The sequence below is a fragment of the Cyanistes caeruleus genome, chromosome 14 (genome assembly GCF_971803275.1).
Source record: "Cyanistes caeruleus chromosome 14, bCyaCae1.hap1.1, whole genome shotgun sequence".
NCBI classification, from domain to species: Eukaryota; Metazoa; Chordata; class Aves; order Passeriformes; family Paridae; genus Cyanistes; species Cyanistes caeruleus.
Window position 1 is genome coordinate 16,384,080 of NC_141714.1, and position 23,065 is coordinate 16,407,144.

The 23,065-nt window shown below is 38.8% G+C and overlaps 1 protein-coding gene across 1 annotated transcript in view; it reads left to right on the plus strand.

The window, feature by feature from the left end:
- LOC111928567 (connector enhancer of kinase suppressor of ras 2-like) overlaps nt 1-23,065 on the plus strand; it is a 167,423-nt gene that overhangs the window by 113,301 nt on the left and 31,057 nt on the right. Inside the window, exons 10-15 of the mRNA XM_086850852.1 lie at nt 1,871-2,017; nt 5,898-6,031; nt 6,566-6,771; nt 10,367-10,452; nt 12,006-12,254; nt 21,273-21,307. Of these exons, the coding sequence (XP_086706978.1) occupies nt 1,871-2,017; nt 5,898-6,031; nt 6,566-6,771; nt 10,367-10,452; nt 12,006-12,254; nt 21,273-21,307 (857 nt within the window). The remainder of the gene's footprint in view (nt 1-1,870; nt 2,018-5,897; nt 6,032-6,565; nt 6,772-10,366; nt 10,453-12,005; nt 12,255-21,272; nt 21,308-23,065) is intronic.

The following is a 23,065-nucleotide window of genomic DNA, read 5'->3' on the forward strand; positions in this document are numbered from 1 at the left end:
AGAGCTAGAAGTCAGTAATTGCTTTAAAGACTGATTCTTTAGGAGTAAATGTCAAAATCTGATTCAAGGACTGGTTTGCAACGAAGGTTTTTAATCCACTGTAATGACTTCTCTTTTTTCAAAGATATTTTTAGTAACACAATTTATGATAACTTGTCCAAATTCCTGAGGGCATTTTATCATCACCCAGTAGTAATGGCTGCAGAAGGTTCTCTGATAGATCTTGGTATTTAATGGTTTTGTCATTAAGGCTCTCATTGGAATAATTTATCGTTAACTTAATTATTTATCATTCTTTTCTAAAAGGAGCCCACGGAACTCTAAGGATTTCGGCAATCTGAAAATTACATCAATCTATAAAAATCAAAGAGAGTTCCATTTGATTTCTATAACTGAGTAGAAGAGGAAAAAAAATATATGGCCTCTGTCCTGTTCTCCAAACTGGAGGTGTTTTTTGGGCTGCAAGCTGCCATCCTTGCATGTTTGGATGTGACCTATTTATAATTACTGCTGTTTGGTTTTCTGTGGCCAGTGCATTTTTAGAAAGTTTTCAATAGAACAGCAGCATTAAAAATAGAACAGAATTTTTCAAAGCTTTTAAAACCCTTTCTGGAATTCCGACACATCCTGCAGTTCTGTCCCAGGTGGATTTTCACAGTGGGATCCTGGCTTTGGCCCACTGTGGAGGCAGCTTGGAACCTTACAGTCAATATCCCAAGTTCTCTTCAGCCCTTACAAGAGGATTTTTGTTCAAATCTCTTGGAGGTTGTCTTCTATTATTTTCCCTTCACCTTTTTGTGTAATCAGATATTATCTTCCTCTAGGAGGAAATAATTATAAACTCCACCTGATATAACAAGGGGGTGAACGAAGACTGCTCTGTGTCTGAGCACCTAAACAATTCATTTTCCTGGTTTTTATAATCAGTGGGAATTCACACTTTGGTCAGAAGAGAATTTATGATTAAAATGTTTCTAGTGAACTCCAACAGATCAAACATGGCCAGTATAAAAACATTTCCTGCTTGCATGTATTGGGGTGTTCCTGTTCTGGGGTTCACTCAGCTTTTCATTCTCACAGCTTCATTCCATGGCTGGTGCAGTTGCCTTGGAAAGTTGTGTCTGGGAATTGCTCTATGGACACAGCATTCCAATTCACATTTGTGGCAGTCACAGCATTCATGGCAGGGCTTTACCATGGCCACGCTCTAAAAATCTGATCTGACTGGAACAGAAGAGGCAAAAAAAGGACAAAAAAAACCCTAAAAAAAACATTTTTCTGGTTTTGTGTATGAATAACTCATGGTAAATCCCTATTTAAACAATCAAGATGATTAAGAAATGTCTCTAAGTAGTTTTTTTTTCTGAGTGGCACATCCTACAGTACCAGTGATGTCCTTTTTTATGGCTCTGTTTGCAATTTACAGGAACTTGGAGACTCAGCTGTGTCCAGGGTTGTACAGATAAACCAAGAAATGATCATTTATCTCCAGGCAGTGTCTCACTGCTCTTACATCCATGCTACATGTGTTATTCCAGCACAGTCTGGCTTCCTCCACTCCTGAGACTCAGAACCCAGACTGAAACGATTTCATGACCTAATCTTCTGATTTAAAATGTTCCGTGATCTCACAAGTTATTGAAAGGCTAACAGTGTTCACTTCTACCTTATTTTGTTCAGGAGCATGGCTAGAGGAACAAAAAAAGAGATAAAAATCCAGCTGCAGCAGCTTGATTTCAGACCAGAGGAGTTTATAAAACCTGCCTGTGTTTGGAGGTTGTAATAGACCTTGTTGGTTTACAAAACATTTCCTTCACGTTTGAAGTTAAACTGAAAGCTTTCAAAATTCAGTGATGGACTTTTTCCTTAGGTTGGCTGGCAGTTAAAGAACCTAGTAAATGCACTGTGGGAGGACCCAAATGGAGTGATTTTAACCTTGAAAAAACGTCCTCAGAATACCCTGGTTTCTGCTCCTGCCCTTCTGAAGAATGTGAGGTGGAAGCCTCTGGCACTGCAGGTAAGGTGGCTGCTGCAATGCTGCAATGTCACAGTAAATCCTTTATTCAAGAGAAAACACTGGAATTTTACCTTCCAGTGAAAGGAACAGGAGCCTGTCCCAAACTCCTCTGAAGCAGAGTGCTGAGGTAAATAAGTGTGGCAATGATCAGATTGTTTTCTCCATGTTTTGGTGACTTTGGGAGCCACAGGAACTCAGACAAGGAAAGAAAATTTACAGATAATTTTATGAAGAACAAGGTTCAGTGGCTGCTCTGCCTGGCAGAGGCAGCAGTGCCTCCCTGTTTCCATTATTTCACAGTCTGTCAGCTGCTTGTTTGTAATCAAGTGTGTCAGATCCATTAAATTCCAGGAGAACTCTGCCTCTGTTGCACACCTTGCATGAAGCTGGAGTTTTTGGTAGCAGGGATAATAGAACCTCTGGTATATTCTGTGTACTCATTCCTTGAAAACCTGCTGATGCAAAAAAAAAAAATAAAAAAATTAAAGAATTGTGAACATCACAGCTGCTTCTTCCTGCAGCAGGAAAAACTGGCTGAAACACTAACTCAAAATGTCATTTTTAAAGGAAAGGTTTGCCAGTAAGTCAGTAACTACTGATGGTTGTCTTTAATGCCATTTAACATCCTGTAAGAAGTTGATGCACTTCCATAATGTGGAAGCTTCTCAGAGCTGTTTTGTTTGGTTCACACCATACAGGAACATGTTTCTGAATGATTTTTAAATTAATGAAACAAAACAAACCCTCCAAGATTATCTAGGCAGATTTCCTCCCTGCCTGGCGTTTTCTTAATCTTCCATTTCTCAGAGTGCCTGAATCCCACACAGGAGCTCCACTTAAGGAGTTTGTGTAATCCTTGCAGCCCAGGAATGCTGACAGTGGGATTTAGGGCCACCTTTCTTTCTCTGTGGCTGCCCCTGGGGGAGAGGAACAGGGCCCTGTGACACCCAGAGGGGATTTTTCTGTCATAATGCTGCAGGAATAACATCCTTTGCTCTGGCAAGATGCTCATCTATCTACTTGTGAACTTCAGACAGAGCCTCCAGAGGCAGCAAAATGGAAATTGCAATTGCACAGGGCTTCCAGAGAGATCCTCTCTTTATATTTTTACATGAAAGAATCATAATTCACGAGCAGCTCTGGGTCTGGAGGCTGTGTCAGAGTGAACAGTGAGTGCTGAATTCACTGCATGTGTGGCACAGCATTTCCCATCTAAAATGCCCACCTTTGTCAGGGTAGCCAGAAAACAGAAAGTGCACCAAGGTGCTTTTGTGGAATTATCAGCAGCTGTGGTTTTGTGATGTCTCCTCTCCTGAGGAGCCCCTGAGGGGCTTGAAGTGCTTGAAGCATCTCCTTCCCAGGGTGTATTTCTTCTCTATCAGAGAACAGTGGGGTGAGATATTTAAATAAAACTATAAACCACTTTGGAAAACAAAACCAGCCCTGCCAGTGTTACTTCTTAAGAGTAGATTCTGTTATAAGGTGTGGAAAACCAATTTTAGATCTTTTATTCTTCCTGCCACAGAGACAAGCTCAAGTGTCAGGACCTGGATCCGTTTCAGGACGCAGGTTTTGGGTTTGCCCGTTTCCTGCAGCTCTCACCTGGACCTGGTATTATTTATTATTGTCAGTAATGACTTGGAAGCAGGCTGATTAAATTTCAAGATGCCACTGAAGCCTGAGCTTCCTGGACAGCTGACACAACAGCTTGTTGCTGCTGGAAGCAGTGAGCTCACTTCCCTCTCCTGTTGGCTGCAGCGTCCTCGCCTTTCGTTGACTTTGGCAAGAGTTTTTAGACTCTAGAGCAGTTCCATGTGCTGAACTGGTTGGAGAATTTCTGGGTTGGTTTGTTTGTTGTTCTGGAGTTTTCTGCTGCTCACAGATTAAATTTGGTTTTGGGATGAGCAGAGGACACAGCACAAGACAAAAGCAGGATGGGGAACGACCGAAGAGCGACACGCTGCAGGAAAATCCCTCAGTGAGAGCAGATTCAGGAGAAACAGTTCATCAGAAGTCAGCCTGTCACCAAAAAGGAATAACAACAACACACTGTTGTATTTCACAGCGTGTTCCAGGTCCAGATCCATACACATTCCCCTGCATGTGCTATTTTCATGGTGCACCCCATAATTCTATTTATGTGTCCACATATGGAGCAATTTTTCCATTCTGATTTAGTGCTGGTAAAGAAAAAACAAAAACCAACAAACCAAAAAAACCCAACCAAAACAAAAGCAGTACATAATTATGGAGGGCAAAAAGGAAATAGGATTTAAGAACTTGAAATCATATTTGTTACCTCAGGTCTGTGCACAGCAGGAAGTTTTGAATAAAAGTGGTCGTGTTTTCTGTTGTTGCTTAAGGCACTTATAGAGGTTATTAATAATTTTTTTTCTACAATAATTAAGTTTAAAATGGTATCACATAGGTAATTTATGAATTATTGATGATACAGAATCTGTGAGGTCGGAGAAAATTTATTACTTGGCCTGGTTGTAGTATTCTTCTTCTTTAGAGGGTTTCCCTTGATGCTCAGTTAAGAACAGTGGAGTTTTCATTTGCCAGTTCTGTGCTCCATTATCTTTCAGGGAGATTTGTGACACCATTTTCCCCCTTTGTCTCTGGCTGACATGATGTGATAGTAGAAAATTATTTGAGTTTTTAAACTCTCCAATTATTTTCCCACTCAGGACAAAATGGTTTGGGTTTTTTTTTCATTTGCAATGGCAAATATTGCTCTGCACACTTAAACTCCATTCAAATTAAACACAATATTTATTGTATTTTTTCCTTTTTATTTGGAGAACTTTTTAAATTGTAATAATCCTTCCTGTCACAAATAATTGATCCAGAACAATTACACCATTTTTTAGTTTAACAACATAGAGAACTAATATAATTTTGACACCTTTGCAGACTGACATTCTTATGAAAAAGCATAATTTTCTGATATTTAGGACTGCTTTTACTTTTTGAACTACATAAAAAATATTTCAGTGTTTACCTCTGGAGGAGAGAAAATATTTTATTTAGAAAAACATTGGTGTTTATATCTTTCATCCAAATTTTGAGTTGCTGGGTTTTCCTTCCACCTGTAGAAAAATGGTTGTACCTATTTAAGCATAACTTTTATAAATAAAAATATCTTCTATCTCTTGAGTATCAACACAGACTGGACCTTGTCTGAAAAATATTCTTTGTTTATATCTCTGTATCCTGCACAGCATATTTGGTTTTCATCCTTCTAGTCCTTGCAGACCATTGGCTTGAGCTTCTCTATGACATCTGAATCAAAAAAATGTGTCCAACATCATGTAAAAGTTTAAAAAGTAAAAATCTTAAAGGATATTTAGTTATTGTTTAGGTTAATTTCTATTTCTTTGCTATTTACAGTAGAACAGGTATTTGTATCACCATGGCTATAAAACCAAAGGACAATGAATTCTGCTTTCTTAAAATATCAAGATGTTCTGTCCTTGCTAACAATAAATCTTCCAGTGAAACCAACATTTCATTCAGTACAAGTATTCCAGAGTTCTGTAATTAACTTCTGTATTAATGGCATTTAATACAGTGTGTCCCTTCTCCTCAGATAATTGATTTTCTGCATTGATTAAAGATCATATTTTGATTGAGTCTCAGATTTTCCCTTGAGGTGGCTTTTAAATTAATTTAATGGTCGTTTATCAGTTTCTTTCATAACTAGTCTTGGAGCCTGGGGTTCCACTAGACACCTTTTTGGAAGAAACTTCAGAAATTCAAAAAAAGAGCTAGTCCAAAAAAGAGGTCGAAACTCCTAAAATTATGCACACTGATTGTGTTGTTTCTTGTAGCACAGAAATATTAATTTATTCTTCCTGTGTCTTTTTGTTTTTCACAGCCTGTGATCCCAACCAGCCCCACAAGCAGCTCTACAACCCCAACGAGTACCATGGGCATGTCCTCAAAAATGGACAACTCTGCACTCCAGGATGTTTTTATTCTCTCTCCTATGTCAGGACTTTATGGACCCAGGTATTTATGTCCTAAGGAATTTGAGGTTTTGAAAAATAAAATTTTACACTTTGATTTTATTAGATTAATAAAAGCAAAATGGACTGCCCCACCATCAATTAAGAACTCAGATTTATCATCATATCATGTTTTAAGTGAATTAATTTTACTTAGATGAGAAAAACCTGGGTTTAGTCCTAAATCAAGAAAGTATTTAAAGAAGTCTTTAATCAATTAGTTTGATTTACTTTTATGTGTCTACTTCTATCTCATCCTCGAGCATTTCTGCAGAGGAAACCCTTGTCTGCTCATACTAGAACAATTCCTTATGTTCTCCTTCAGATCCTAGGAAACTCCTGGATGTTTATCTCACAATTATTATCTCACAATTAAAGCTGCACCTAATGATGGTTTTAGTAATTTACATTTTTTTAATTGCCTCACTTATAAAGTTCAGCATTTCAACTGCAAGAGTTTTTATTTGTTTGGGAGAGGCAGTTGCATGCTGGAAGTTTACCTTACCTGGCTCATTCCTCCATCATCTTCTGCTTTTAGGGATGAAATTGGAATAATGTCTTGCGATGACATCAGCAAATTTGGAAAGTCTGGGATGAAAGGCTCTGAGTCTCCAAACTATTTCCTGGAGCATGAGAGTGGGAAATACTACACTCTGATTGAAGGAGAAGGCCACCCTGGGAGCTCTGAGTACGAGAGGGGCAGAGCCACAGGCGTGAGGAGAAGGGAAAAAACCCCCACTCATGGTAGGCTGCATTTCCTCACCTTCCTCTACCTGCCCACATTTACAAACTGTGCTGTTAACTCTGCAACCCCCCCAAAAAAATCTGTCATTCTTTGTCAGACCTGTTGGCTCTGAACTATAAACAGAAGTTTACATGAAGGAATAATTAGGAGAATTACACGCTAACATTCCTGGTCAGCAGTAAGTTTTTTATTTGGTTATTTTGCAGTTCATACTGGAACGCTGAATGATAATTAAATTCATATTATTTGGATAGGCCAGCATCTTGATTTACTCATTTTCCCCTCCCAAACTCCTGGAGATTATTCCATTTGCAATGTTCTGGGCTGTTAAACTTCAGTAGGGGCCTGCCTCGTGGTATGAAAGTGTCTGTAAGATGGAAAGCCCTTCAAAATTCAGCGCTGCATTAAATTCATGAGAAGTACCCTATGATGCACCCATTAGGGCTTGAACTGTATTTCAAAATCTTGGGATGGGGACTTCTTAAATATATAAAATGCTATTGAAACAATAATGAACTGGTTTTTCTATAAAAATTTTGTGTATATATAAATCCCTATTGAGTGTACAGTCACGTGTGCCTGTATATGAATATATGGATCTGTGTAAAAGGTGGTGTTGAAAATTAAGTGACAGATTTTTAGTAGTGTATGGTCCATAAATTTTCAGTGGCTTTATTTTCAAGGCAGTAGGACAGTTTTGTAAAGCTTACAGGTTTCAAATAGGAGATTTCTTTTGAAAACTGTATTTTTTTTCTGATTTTGAAAATGGCATTATTTCTGAGCCGCAGAGAAAGCAATGACAGTAGTTTTCTCTATGGGAAGCTGCTATATTTTGAATATTCATTTATATTCAAAGCCATCCATAAGTACTTTATTCACCTACTCTGAGACTGGGTTTTTTTTCCTCATTTTTTTAAAAAGCCCCAGCAACTTCCTAAGTTTTTTGTCTTTGAAATTTAGGAAAGGGAAAACCTCTGAGAAGCTCAGAGCAGTAAAGGGAAATGTGTCTGTGAAGAACACAGGTACTAAAATCCTGCTGCAGTTCAGTGGAGAGAATCCCAAGAGGGGTTCTGGTGGAAGATCCAACAGCAGCTGGGAGGGAGCACAGTGGGGGGAAAAAAGAAAACTCTTAAAGCACTGCAGTCACTGATTCTGCTGCTGCTTAGTCTGGCGTGGGGTTTGCTACCAGGGATGCTCTGAAATGCCATTTCTCTGCCTCCTGTTCTTAGTGTTTATCTTGTGTTTATCAGTTCCACAGAACGTCCCCCCTGCTGCTGTAATTTGCTGACTGCAGCTGGATTTCTGGTAAAAATGGCAAGTAAAATGGACTTGATGGTGTGTAGATGCACACAGAACTTGTTCAGAGTAGGAAATCTTAATAAATCTTTGTTATAGACAGGATATTTTTAGTAACTGCTTCAGTCATCTGCTTGATGTTTGAAAGGGCTGTGACGCTGAATAGGATCCCATCTCAAAACCAGTAATGTTCACTCTTTGTCTCCTTGTGGAGTGACATCATTTTAAAACAAATTTAGAATGAAAGATAAGGAGAAATCTTAACTGTGATTAAAATTGGAGCCAGATGGGTGTGTTTGGCTTGCTTTCATAAATTCTTGCTTCATAGTGACTTTAAGTATTGGGCTCTCTGCCTGATCCCAGGAGTACACAAGATTTTTTTGTCTATGATGGACAATTCTGATTGAAATCCAGAAGGAATTTGGTTTTAAAGTCTCTGAAATATGCCTTTCTCTCAAAAATGACTGCCAAACCAGAATTTTTTTGAACTACAGGTTTAATTAATCTGTTGATTAACAGAGATGCAAATGATGTTCTACTGTAGTGGAAGGTTTTGTACTTTCTGGCTGAGAGGTGACATCAATCACCAAAGTGGCAACGTGTCTTTCAGTAAAAAGACAGGATTTATGACAGCTCCAATAAACTGATGCTGGAACCACAGAGCCATGGGCAAAGAAATGAAAATAAAACTTCTCAAGCCTTTCCTGGCCAAGCAGCCACTTTCATTATTGCTTGGGCTGACACAAACTACTGCTCCAAAATTCCAGCCTTGGACTTTCCAGAATTCCAGCCATTATTAGAAATAAGGCTCCTGTGCAGCTGTGAGGTGGATGGATACTCAGGCAGGTGATGGGTATCCATATAAATAAAAAGTCTTTTTTTTCCAAAGTATTTGTGAAAATGAAGCTTGTTTTTAATAACATTGCAGTGCATTTTTTGGTTTACTTAACATTATACTCTGTTATTTTTCTGACTCTAAAATTCTCTGGTCTAAAGAGCTCTTGTGGCAACGCATATCAAACCTCTTCCATGAATGTGTTAGAGACAAAAATGTCATAAATATTTCTTTCACTTTATTCTGGTATCCTTGTACACAACAATTTTTTCCTCCTCAGAAAAAAATATCCAAGCTGCCATGTCAAAACAATTTATAGGTTACTTTTCATTGGGAAAGGACTTGGAAGTGAAATAAGCCGTTTACAAAATCACTCGTTCATTTGCCTTGTGTGATTCCTGTCCTAAATTTCTATTTTTGATGTCTGTTGTGCTGTGGTATCTGTATTTGTGTATAAATCATTTCAGAGCTTCAGATCTTTCCTTTCTTTACAGAAAAACTGCTCAGTTTGGTTATGTTGGTCTTCACTTGCTTTGTGCCTTCCTATTTTCTTCTTTTAAAATTTATAATCTTGTTTATCTTTTTGTACTAGTGATTTTTTTTTTATTCATTGATTTTTTTAATCTTAATTGATATTGTTCTAAGGATCAGGAGTTGAATCCTACATTTGTAGTTAAAGGTAGCCTCAGCTGTGAGGCAGACAATGAAACTACCTCTTTTTCCATAGGATTATTTATACTCTAAATTTCATGGTGTGCACACAAGTGGAACATGGGGAAATCTCAATACTCTAAATATCAGCTCTCCAGTGCCCAGCAGTTCTGGGGCTGTTCCTGGTTTGGTGCCCTCCCTGTTGTGATGCTCCTGCAGGGAATGGCTTGGGCACATTGGGATCTGACTGCCACAGTGCCAGGAAATCCCAGTGGTTCAAAGCCCTGCATCTTCTCTGCTGGTCCTTGGCACCAAAGTGTGCTCCAGGTTTTCCTTCTGAGCCCGTGGAAATGAATGTGCCTTGAGATGAGATCCCCTCGTTTCTCAGGGTGTGATTTCCCAGCTCAGAGGGTTTCCTGTTTCCCTGGCACATCTGTGTTGTGTCTGTATTCATTCTCTCTCTGCTTTTCCTACAGCATCTCCATCCCCTTAAAATCTGTTTCTCTCTTTATTCCCAACACCTGTTTAATGGGTGAGAGAGTTTGTACAGAGCAGAGCTTCCAAATAAATTTGTAATCTGCTTCACATCCACAAAGAATTTCACCAAAGCTGAAGAAATTTCACCTTCCCTTGAGGCTGGGGTGATGCCGAGGAGGCTCTGGGAGGTTTCACTGATCCTGAGGGCCCCAGCTCTAATAATGGACTGCTCTGAGCGGTTGTGTCACCCCTGGAATTTATAGACATTGCTGACCCCACAGCCTTCCACTCTTAGGCTTCAAACATTATATCAGTTTTCCTTGCCTTGTTTCCAGGAGATTTGAGGCCAGTTTCAATGCCTACTGAGTACAGCTGGATAGGGGAGTCCAAAGAACAGAACATGTACAAGAGGGGAAGTAGAGGTGAGTATTTTTTTTTTTCTCTGCTGTTCTCCAAGATGCTTTTTCTTTGTTGCTTAAGGGGCATCACAGGAAAAAAAAAAATATTTTTTTTTAGTGTCATGGAGGATATAGAAGAGCCTGTTTAGTATTTGTGCTTTTCTGTTTCTATTTCTGAAAATTGAAAATTTGTATTAGTAGGAGGAATTTAATTCTACTATAAAGAAGCATAAACATCAAGAGAAAAAGTACTTTGAAGACTCAGATATGTGTTAAAAGCAATCAGTTCTAAATCTGCACAGCCCTAGAAAACAGTAAGTGATGTTACAGATGTAAGGTAACATCCTTTGAGAACATTTTGATCGGAATGAATTAAAATTAGGAACAGGAATCAGCAATTGTGCTGTCAGTGTTCAGCCCAGCAGTTCTAATCACATAAACTTCCATTGGTCCCAGTGGGAATTATGAACTTTGCAAGAAAGGAAGGTGATTGCACAGTTTCTTTTTTCCTTTATTTTCTGTGCCAAAAAGCAATCATATCATTCAAGGGAATAGCCTTCAGATATACAGCCATAACTATTGTGATATGGTTGAAGATTCTTGAGCATTATTTTTTTAGAATCTTTTAAGCATGGTCTGGAAGCTGAGAGGAGTTCAGCTTGACTCTTAAAAATGTGGCAAAAAATGAACTATATTTTTGAAGATCAGTACAGGATTTTAAACTACCTTTCTCAGTACACTTCCATTCCAATAGAAAATAAATTTCATTTAAGGCACAAGCCTTTTCTGATTTATTCCAAAGCTGTTGATGTATGTTTAGCTCATATTTCACTGTTACAGACAGTAACAGACTTGTTGCCTGGCCAGCTCCCATCTTGAAACTGTGCCAAATATGCTGCACATCCCCTTAAAACCATTATTCCAGCTTGTCAAATTCCTTGAAATTATAATCCTAGTGTCTGGAATGGTTCCAGAGACGCTCCCTGTGTGACACAAGCCAGTAACATTTTCTGGTGTCAGTGAAGGTGGAATGGAGTCAGGGAGGAGCAGACCCATTGTCCTACACACAAAGCTCTCTCAGGTGCCATTCACGTTCCACTTGGTGAGATTCCCTGATATTTGCATAAAAACACAGGCAAAAAGGACCAGGATAACACTGAAAGCAATGAAGCCTGAGGGGTTAAACAGCAGCTGGATCTATCCAGCCATTCTCCTGCGGAGCCACAAAACAGCTGGAGCTGTCCAGCCTTGCGCCAGCCTCTGCTCCTGGGGGACAAAGGGCAAGGTCTAGGGATTAATGACCGAGGGTGTGGACTGTCTTCTGCTAACAGATTGCTAAAATCATCTTGTGTTTGTGTTCTGAGGGCATCCCTCTGCTGAAATAGGATGTAAAACTGGCTTTATGCAATACCACTAGATGGCAAACTGGCAGTGAGAGGTCACAATTGCCTGGATGTTCACACGCCTTTTTCCCGTTTTACAGCACCGAGTGATGGTCTCTGGGCAGCCAGAACGGTTCTCTGCTGGTTTCCTCTTCCTAATGTTTCTTTTTTGCCTTCCTTCCCCTCCAACCACTGACTCTGAGAATTCGCTGCTGCGCTACCTGAGCGATGACAAGATCCTGGTGATCCAGGAGGAGCCTCTGGCGCAGAAGGACAGCAAACGGGACACGGGCCGGAGGTCCAGGAAAAAGGGCAAAGCCCCAGGGAACCCCAGCTACCCCATCAGCCCCTCGGTGCTGGCCTCCAGCATCAGGCTGGAGCCAGGGCAGCAGGACGTGCTCAGCTTCTCCCTGGCAGAGAACAACACGGTTCCACTCTACCATGTGAGTGCCCAGCAAACACCTCCCTGCCTCGGCCAGGTGTTCTCCTCTCACCATTGATCCAGACCAAAAAAACCTCCTGCTTCATGTTTTCATGCTGTTTCACAGTCGGGGCTGCTCAGTGATGGTGGCATGACAAATTTCCCATAAAAGTCGCTTTTCAATGTCAGGATCATGACAGCTTTCTCATAAAAGTCAGGATAGAACAGCAAAACACAAGGCAAGAATCATGTGCTGTCGGATGCTTTAATAAAATTGTGCTCTTAATTACTCAGTCTCACTGAGTTTAGCTTAATTTGATTGTATTATCTTTGAAGGTTCATAAGGATCCTGCACTCAGCCCCTGATAATGATCTATTTTACATTAATTTATAAGCTTTTGTATTGCCACTTTGATTACTGTGTCTTGTAAAAACAGAGGAGTTTAATAGAATTACTGTTTATTTAAATGTACTTCTTTAAATTGTGGATTTCAATCTCTCTGACAGAGATTATCAGCATCCCAAAGTCAAAGCAAAGGATTTTTGGAGGGAAAATTAGCAGGCAATTTATTAGGATGAATGAGAAAATTATTATACAACCCTGCAACAAACCCCAACAATATTTCATAATAGGTAGATAAATCAGCTGGTTTCAGCTGGTTTTGGAATTCTGTTGATGATCTGTTGGCTCACCTGAGTTCTGCAGAGAGGGAAATGGATCATTTGGGAAGAGATGCAAATTCCACCCTGGATTTCAGGACTGAAGTTGTATTTCCTTGCATGATTTCCACACCATCACGCACCTAACTGAACAGTCATGATAAATTAGCAGTATGATATTGTATGATAATAAATTAGATATTAAAAAATACCCAAATGACATAAAATGTCAGCTCTAAAGGGTCTGAAAGAAAAGCAGGAACCTGGAAAACAGGAGTTATCCTGGGAAGAGACAACTGTGCATGGAGTGCTTGTCCCACCCTAAAAGTCTCTGTTCACAAACTCTGCTTCATGTGCAGTGATTGCAGGGGAGGGCACAGGTAAAATGATTATTCATGGACTGACAGAGCACTATTAATCCTTTTATCACCATAAATGTTTGGAGCAGCATTAAAAGAGACCTTTGCAGTCCTTCAGGAGATAATCACAGGAATCAGAATATCTGAGGCACTTTGTCAACTGCCTTATAAATATACAAGAGGAACTGAGTCGACAAATACAGAGAGTTGCTGACACAGATTTTGTGGGTTCTTGGCAGCACAAAATCATTCACACTAACGTCTTTCCACTTGGAATACTGAAAGAATTCTGAAAAGCCAAGCAAAAAAATGGGCATATTTATCTTGAAAGAGAGCTACCCCGAACAAAAATGTGAAATATCAAAGAAAATTTCATGGCAGCTTGATAGCAAAAAGGAAAAGTAACAGAGAGTTGTTGTGTTCTTAGATGTAAATTTAAGTGGGTCAGCTCAATTCCTTAATATCTAAAGGTGTTACCAGGATTTTCATAAGCATTTTCATACATAAACCTTTTTTGGATAATGAGACCAAATCATCTTAAAACAGCTTTTGCTACATTTGTATTAGAAAAGTTGACAAAACTGGTTTAGCTTTTTCTTCTTACATTTGCTCTGTGTTTTTTCAATGGAAGGCGAAAGTGCAGAGCTGTTGGAATCACATTTCCATGAAATCCTCTGCCCTTAACACATGCCCAGCACAACTTCTGGATACAGATCAAAATTCCAGCCCAAATAATCTGGGAAATGCAGATGATAAATAGGATTTTCATCATCTTTAGTGAATGGAAGGTGATAATATTTAGTAATCAAACAAGGATGGCTTGATGGAAGGAGGAATGGAGCATCACTTTAGCCATTGCTTAATTTTCTAAGCACTAACATAAATATGTAGCAAAAAACCCCCAAAAGGCACTCACTTAACAGTAGTTTAAATTACCAGACGTAAGAAGTTTTGCAAAATTGGTAATTGCAGAGATTCACCACTAGATTAATGCTTTGGAAGGAATGTTGATTTGGAACCTAAAATTAAACAATTAGCCTGATTTCATAAGTCGCTGGGAGGATGCAGAGTTCCTATATAAAATGGATATTTAGGTAATGCAATATTGGCAGCATGCCCAGGATATAAAATGATGCATGAAGCCATGTTGCAGTAAAATATTCCTGTCAAGAAACACTGCCCCCTTCCAGGATATATTTATAACTCTAATTTAATTGATATGCAATGTCACAGAACCTAAGCAAGAGTCAATTACAATTAGCAAAGGCTGTTATAAATAATTATTAATTAATAGAGTATCTCTTAGAACATGACTTTCTATGTTTATTAATGCTTCACTTCTGAAGTGACATCATTTACCAGGTTGAGCCTAAATATGGGCTCATTACAAGGATAGAGTTAAAAACTGAATATGCTTTTATTTTTTATCACCAGATCTCATTCTGCAGAAAATAAATTTATCATACAGGACTCCAGATCAGTAGACCAGATATCCCTGGGAAATTTTTCATTTTGGATTTCTGACCATAAAAAAAAAAACACAAAAAAAAAACCTTGAAAAATCTTCAGGATTTTACAGAAAGTTATAGAAAGTTGGACCTATCCTGCTGCTCAGTTCCATTTTGCTCTGTGGCAACCAGATACCATCTAAAAAGAGAATATTGAAGTTCTCATTCCAGATCCAGTCTGGAAATCCACACAATGTTCAACTCTGTGGTTTTATTGCCTCAGACTTGCACAACTTTCTGTAGCTCTGAAACTCAATTTGCTGGTTACCACATCAAATTTTCCAATTGGATAATGATCTCTCATCTGCTTTTAGTTGGTGATAGATGTTCTGGGCCCATTATCTACAAAATAATTGGATCTTTTGCTTTGTAGTATCATATATTAAAAAACTGGAGAATAGATTGGAATTTCTAATTTTTTTTTTTGGTGTGAATTAGAATTCAGTGTGTTGAAAAGACTTAATTTTTAATGAGTTTTAAGATCAATTCTTTCATTTCAATGTTCACAGTAAAACAGAAATAATGGCTGCTTTAGGGTATTCATCGAGAGTGCCAGACCTGGAGTCACTTTTTTATTTTAAAGATAATTTGAAGCACGGTGATGTTTTAGGGTTACTCATTGTCACACAGAACTTGCTCAACTTGCTTTTTATTCCCGTCTTGCTGATCCCAGGGAGCTGGTAACTCATCCCTGTGGCACAGGGTGATGGAAATGCTCTTTAAATGTTCCTGGAGCTGCAGAGGCAGCTTGACAAACGATATAAAGTTTAATGGTACATGCTGAGAATTAAAACCTGTGCAAAACCAATGTAAAGCTGGGTGTTGTGTAATGGGTGCACGCTGGGATGAGCCAGATGTTCCAGATGCTTTTTTGGGATGACAGGCAGTCTGAGTGCTGCTCTGATAAGTAGAATAATTAAGATAGTCTGGGAGAATCACACATATTCAGCTCCACTGACTGAAGGAGGAGCCTTTTATTGCCAATTTTGCAGGAAAAGCACTCATGTTTTATTTATCCCTTCCTGCTCTTGCAGAAAGAAACAAAACTGTGCTGTCAGGGATGAGCTTTACTTCCTTCAGAGTTTTATTTCCTTTCTGAATTGCTGAATAAATCCTGTCTTTGCTTTTTAAGTATCTGTAATATGGGAAACCTTCTTTCCCTACCTTGCAGTTATGCTGGGAAATCACTCTGAGGATGACTGTGTGGGTTCTGGCTGCTCAGAGAAGCAAACACAAGTATTTCTGGCTTCTGTAACTTCAAAATGAGTCTGCCCAGTTGTACTGATTGTAAAATAATATTCTTTTTATTGGGACTGAGCATATGAAGGCTTGAGCTGACAAGTGTCTCCCTCCCCACTTGAAGATGGATCCTTGAGTAGCAACATCCAATAATGTATTTCTTTAGAGTTCTGTTCAGACCTGGCTCTCTAAACTACACCCTTCATTAATCTACAAACAGATTAGAGGGGAAAAAGGTATTTTGAAAAGGTATTTTACAGCATAAGTGAAAAGAAAGGGAAATAAAATAAGAAAAGCTCTTTTTAACAATAATGCCATCAGTCTTTAGGTTTCCACATTCATTCAGTAATCAAGAACTTCATAACTGACTTGGATCCAGAAAAAGAAAAAAGGAAAGAGAAAAAAGAAAGGAGAAAAAGAAACACTGGTTAAAAAGGTGTTAACCCAGAACTTAGGTTGTCCTTGATTTCTGGAAGAAGCAGCCCCTTGCAGAAACTCAGGAGAGGGGCTGGGATTGTGTTTGGGAATTTAGGATGGATGCAGATTCAGCCCTGAGACAGGCTGCTCGTTCTTGCTGCTTCCAAAGGTTCAGGTTGTCTGGCTGGCCTAGAATTCCTTGTATTTGTAGTTATTTCAGGACACTTTGCACAAAGCAAATACGAGGCTGCCTTTATCCAAACATATGCAGTGTTTTCAGAAGTAATTTTGCTCCATTAGAGCATATTTAAATGATGATATTCTGCAGTATTCAAACAAACCACTACAAACCACCAGTGCAAGTCAGCAAACGAAGCATTCATTAACCTGCTGTGACTTTGTGGGTAAATTGCCATTTGTAAAACATTCTGGAGTCCTCTGACTCCAGAGAGCCACAACACAACTAAGTTGTACTGCACTGTATTATTTTAGCAAGTGAATTTATGCCTTGTTTTTATTGTTTTGCCAGGCTACCAAAAAAAAAACCAGTTTAGACATATCTATAGTCTGAAGCTGAATTTAACAGCCATTTGTTAATGAATATTAGTTACAAGTGATATTATTGCTATGATAATTGCAATATTTATCCTCCAGAAGATGCACCAAATAGAAATCTCTCACTTATCACAAAAATATCATCACAAATACCACACAAATATCCTGCTGCTGAAAGGATCAACGTGTAAGAATCCAGTGGAAACATTCTGGGGACTCCTCTGATTTTTTCTCTCTACCCAGTGGCTCAGCCTTGCTCCCTGTCCTTTCCCCCTTCCCCAGGAGGAGAGCGATGGCACGAACATCTCACGGCAGAAAGGTCAGGCAGGGCCACAGGAAACCTGTTCCCTTGGGAATGGGGAAAGTGAGGAAAAGGAAGGGGAAGGAATTGACTGTTTTTCCTCCCCTCTCCCTTGGCTGCCTCCCCTGTTCCCCAGCTTGTGCTGACAATTCTCATCATCCCCCATAATCACAAACTCGTCCCTTCCCTCTGCCTTCCTTCCTCACCTGGTTTTTCTTCAGCACAAATGTGAGTGCCACAAACTGCACACAAATGTAGATTACACTGGGTGGTTTCCTGTCTCTGTTATCTCTCCCCTCAGCAAGGGTGAGTGGAATGAAAACCTCGCTTTTATTTTTAGCTCAGCCTGATAATTTTGAAAGCAGATTCAGTGGGTGAGAGCCTCAGCTCTCTGAGGTAGAGAGATAAGTAAAGCCCCTCGTAACAAGGCCACTGTTTGATTGTTTTTAAACAAACATGATATAAAGAAATCTTCAGGATAATAAATATATGAGTTAAAGGAGCAGAAGAATGAATAATTTTTTTCTTTTTTTACTTTTGTTAATAATAATTCAGTATCTGAGTATAGATGAGTGGAAGAACAGTACGATAAAGAAGCTTTTCAGTCTTTGCATTTGAATAAATGATATATCTAGATGGAATAAATATCTTGAATTTGGTCACTGAGATTAGTAACACACACTATGAAGCTGCTCTAATCTCATTACCAACTATTCCTGCCTCTTGGATTAGGAAACAAGTAAATAATGAGCGTTGAGTATTTTCACACAACCTCTGCAGCTCAGATTTCTTCTGCTCTCTGTGGTTTATCTGATTTCTTCACTTAGGAGAAGAAATTCTGATTCAAAAGAACGATTTTTTTGTTGTAAGTTATTTATAGAAGTTTCAGGTAAATGGGACTTTCTACAGGATTTCCTTTGGGAGAGGAGCCTCAGATCTGCCTGTGGGACCACAGAGGCCTTTTTGTCCTTTCATCTGCACTCGTGCAAGGCAGAAGCAGATCCCTGGGAATCCCTGGAGCTCCAGAAATGTGGAGCTGACTGAAGAAGGCAGATAGGTGCCAGTGACCTGAATTTCACAGAATTTGTGCTTTATAGTCTCTGACAGCATGACAAGACTTGTGCCTCCTGAGCCTCCCACATGTCTGCTACTCATCAAAGTGGCCTTGTAGTAAGATGAAGTAAAGTTTTAGTTTGGGAACTAGGAAAGGCTTTTTTTTTTTTTCCAAATGTCACAAACTGGTAAGAAGTAACTGCTCAAAAAAAATTATATATAAGGGGGCTGAAAATGCAGGTAGGGGCCTTCCACATGTAAGTCATTGTCAGCAATGTTTCTGCATATAATTACAATTTCACAAGGAAGTTAATTTTAGCTATAGGTAGACATTTATAGAAATGCCAGTGTGGGTGTTTCCATGTGTAGTATCAGAAATCTTTATAAAGGTTGGCATTTCAAACTGGCAACAAGATCATTCTCCCAAGAGAGCTTCTTTGGAGTGAAAATCAGAATCACCTTTATCACAATCATATTTATCACAAGATGACAAATATGTGACAAAGGTCTGTGGTAATCCCCAGTGGCCACACTCAAATCCTGGTAATAATCTCTGTCAGTGCTGAGTTAGTCAGGAGCTGAGATTTTTCTTCTTCTAATAAATTAATTATTGATAAAATCTTTAAAAGGTGCAATTATGTTTTTTATGTTTCAAGTACTTATATCAACAATTTCCTCTCCCTCTCTATTTATATAGATGTTCTCCTTTGCTCTTTTCTAAATTACAGCAACTAATAATCAGTTACAATAATCTATGAGTTGTTCAATGGTTAAACCATATTTTTCTTCTTCACACTGTTATAGAGCCTTTTTAAATTTCCCTGCTACAGACTGTGCTTCAGTTAATGAGATTACATTATTCAATATCTTTGGAAATTAATGCTTGGTAATGCAGAAAAATTTGTGGTGTTGAAAGACTGACCTCTAGAAAAATGTGGTTTATTATCAGAAGCAAATTTCTCTTCAGTGAGTCTTTTTTCAGCCTAATATATGCAAGTTCACATCACACTAATAATTGTTTATGAAACATATCTGATCAAAGGAAGCCACAATCCAAGGTGATCACGTGTGACTGAGGTTGGTTTTTGTGCATTTTCATGGAAGGAAATAAATAATTGAGTTCCTATAGCAATGGAAATTTGTAATTCAGGTGCTGGAAAGAGCAGCCAGAGCAGGGTGAGGGAGGTTTATTTCAGCTTTGTCAGGGAAGAGAGCGTGGGATGGGTCCCATTTGGGAGTCAGGGAACAAACCCTGATTTGGAAACACTTTGCTTTTACTTCAGGAGCATTTTTGGAAAAGGAAATTAAGAAACAGAATGGGAAGCTCTGACTGAATTAGTAGTCCCACTTTTAGTTGCTAAAATTAGAAACCTTAGAAGTCAGAGGAATAAGAGAAGGAAAGCTTTGAGCCTTCTGGTAGGACTAAATTCTATTTTTATAACAGTAGCACGGGTAGTGCTGCTGTCAAAGTTCTTTTGCTCGCTTGGCCACACAGTATTTTCCTGGGCTGTCCCCCGTATTTCCAGGGATGCTCAGACTGCTGCATTTGTATTTAGCAGTGCATTTTCAGCAGCAGAACATCTCTCAAGCAGATATTTTCTTTAGCTCCACGCTGTTAACCCTTCCAGTCTGCTTTGAGAAAATGTGAGTATTTCTACAGGGTACTTTCAATTTGTTTGTAAAATTATTTTTTTTTGTTCTCTAGGCTACATTTCAGCATACTCTGAGGAGAACTGAGGCATTTATGGCTCTCAGGAGAGCCTGTTAGGGTTTCCTGTGCTCCATCACTCAGTGGGAGCTCCTGCCATTGCCTGGGTTCAGAAAGGAATGGCAGAGAACTCCCTGCTTTTAGGGAAACCATTTCATTATTTTAGGGAAACCATTTCATTATTTTTTTTCAGATAAGGCCTCTTGTTTGAGTGGGATCATCCTTGCTGCTCACATTTGCTGGAATATTTGAGCTGAAGCACACTAAAAGCTGATAGCTGGTTCTGTGCTGGGTTCCCCTGGGGCAAGGGAGACTTCTTGATGGAGGAGGTGGCAAAATGTGTTTGTCCCCCGCAGGTTTTAGAGCTGCCTCAGAAACTCTGCTGCAAAAATGTTCCTGTGCAGAGCCCTGAGGTGCAACAGCCCCAGCAAACTTCCTGTCCCTTCCAATTCTGTGCTCTGAAGTCATCTGTGAGTCAGTATTATCTGGGATCAAACATCTGCTGCAGGCCTCAAGGAGAGGCATTAACACACAAACATTGCACACTAAAATGATCAGTTATCCAGAAAGTCAAAGATTGTGCAAGAGCAGATTTCTGCATTTATAAACAAATATATGTGAATTTTATATCTTACTTGGGGGGTAGGGGGATGTAATTTCATTTTTTGTATATTTCAATTTTTAGCTGTGACAAAAATCCTCCATCATAAAACTTGTTTTAAAGTAACTTAAACTGTCTGAAGATTTTATTTTTAACCCCAAATCAGCTGCTACTTACTCCACAAAGACAGGTTCATTTCCAAACCTCAAAGGAATAACCAGTGTGGTAAATCAAGTTATTTAAAGTGCAAGAATGATGTCAAAGAAAGTTTGTCCTTTTGAAATTCTGTATTCTGCATTTCAATATTTGTTCTTTGCATTTAAACTCCCCTTCAAATAGTAAGACTTTTGCAAACATTCAAACAAACTTTAGCTCCCTTATTTTAAAGAGCTTTGATCACAATTACACAGCATCTGTAGTTTGTAAGTGCAGATGCAAGGTACATTTGCATTGCCCTTTTTAAGCACAATCTTAATTTTAAAATAACTTAGCTGGAAATTGAAATAAATGTTCCATTTCCTTTGCTTTAGAGTTGCAGAATGACTGTGGTTTACCTCTGTCACTTGTTTTGCTGTGCCCAGAGCACCAAGGAAGTCTGGTCTTTAGTTGTGCTTAATGCTCTTTATTTTTCTTCTACAGAGAGCAGGGGATACAGTCAGTGGAGATACTGAAAGGTAATTACTTCTGTTATTTTATATTTCAGTATATACACAGTTATATTTGTGAATTAAACTCCTTTATTGGCTTTTAGAAACTTTGTTGCAGTATTTAAGGAACGCATTTTCAGGGTTTAGAGATATCAGTGCTGACATAATTTAGTAAGCGTTCATTTGCCAACATCTAACATAAATATAAATTCCAAAGGTTTAAAAAATTCTTCAGATAAAATTTTATAAAATATTTGTAGAGGGGAAAATTTGCACTGTTACGTTTCCCAATCTACTTTTTTACTTTTGAAATTCAGTATCTCAGACTCACTCTGAGGATGAAAAACATAATGTTGGGTCTAACACGATTTTCATAACCAACAGGCAGAATGTTTCAATGAACATCTACATCTAATTCAGTCTGTACAAAATTACTGCTTATATTTGTGGTTTGTAGTAAATAGATATTAAGAAAGGGATCTTCAGTTTGGCCTTTAGGTCTGAATAGAATCAATTTATTCTAATGAAGAAAACAGTAATTTTGTCTTTGATTTCTTTGCTGTTTTTCTGATGAAGAATCTTCATATTCATGTTGTATCCAAAAGTCTCAGTAAAAGGTTTGAAGCAACTGCTACTTTGTATCATATCATCATATATTCTATATTTTCTAATTAAGTTTAGTTGTAATCTATGATAATTATTCTTTTTTATGTTTTTTCATCCTGTATATGGCCTGAACCTATTTAAGAAGCTGAATAATAAATTAGATTTAGAGTGTTTAGACCAATCTAAAGGATTTATAGCTGCTGATGATTCTCTTCAGTGTTACAAACATCCCTGAATTACAGCTAAAAGTCTGAGGTGCAACACTATCAACCTCACACTTGATTTTTCAGGGCTGACAGCATTTTTACCTCCTGATATGTGTTTTAAACATCCCAGTGCAGTTGAAAGGCAGCTGTAGTGGTGACCATTTCCCTGGGTGTGCACAGTTAAAATGGAATTTAACCAACTGGAGCAGCAGTTTAAGCATTTAACCAACTTAGCAGAGATTAAAGTGAGGTACAGCTGAAATTCCACCTCATCTGACAAGAGACAGTCCTGCCTCTCCAGTGCCAGTTCATCACCTCAGCTAAGTGTGGGGGTTTGCTTTTACAGCAGGTTAAACACATTAATATTTTAATATTAGTATTTGGTTCCACTTCACAGCATCCCTCCTGTCCAGGCTTACCTTGGGGGGAAAATGGGTTATTCTTGCTCTCTTTGGAAGTAACAACTTCATTTCACTTTTTGCCTTTACCTCTTACACCTGAGGTTTGAAAACCTACTGTTTTCTGTAAATCTGCCTCTTTTCATTTAGTCTCCCAACCCCTTTATAGATTCTCTTGTCCTGCTCTTCTCTCCCATTTATTTCTCCTTATTTTCAGCCTGGCTGTGCCCTCCCTTGGGTCCTTCCTGCCTGACTTTTCTGCATTAGAAAGAAACCCAAAACCCTTCCCAGAAACAGCCACGTGTCTCACCCTTTTCATTTCCTTCTCCACACCCACATTTTCATGCAGCCACAAGCAAGAGCTGCAGAGGAGTGGTTTTTTAATTCTGAGGAATTTTGTTCTTCCCAGAGCAAAGGGCTCCTGATTTTTCCCAGTGGGTTGCACACGCTCAGCTTGGCAGGGACGTTGCAATCCAGATGGAACATCCCTGGTGGACAGGACAGGGCATCTGCCAAGAGATACTTTCCAGGGACATATGACTTGATGAAATTTTGGCAAACTTTCATAGCAAAAG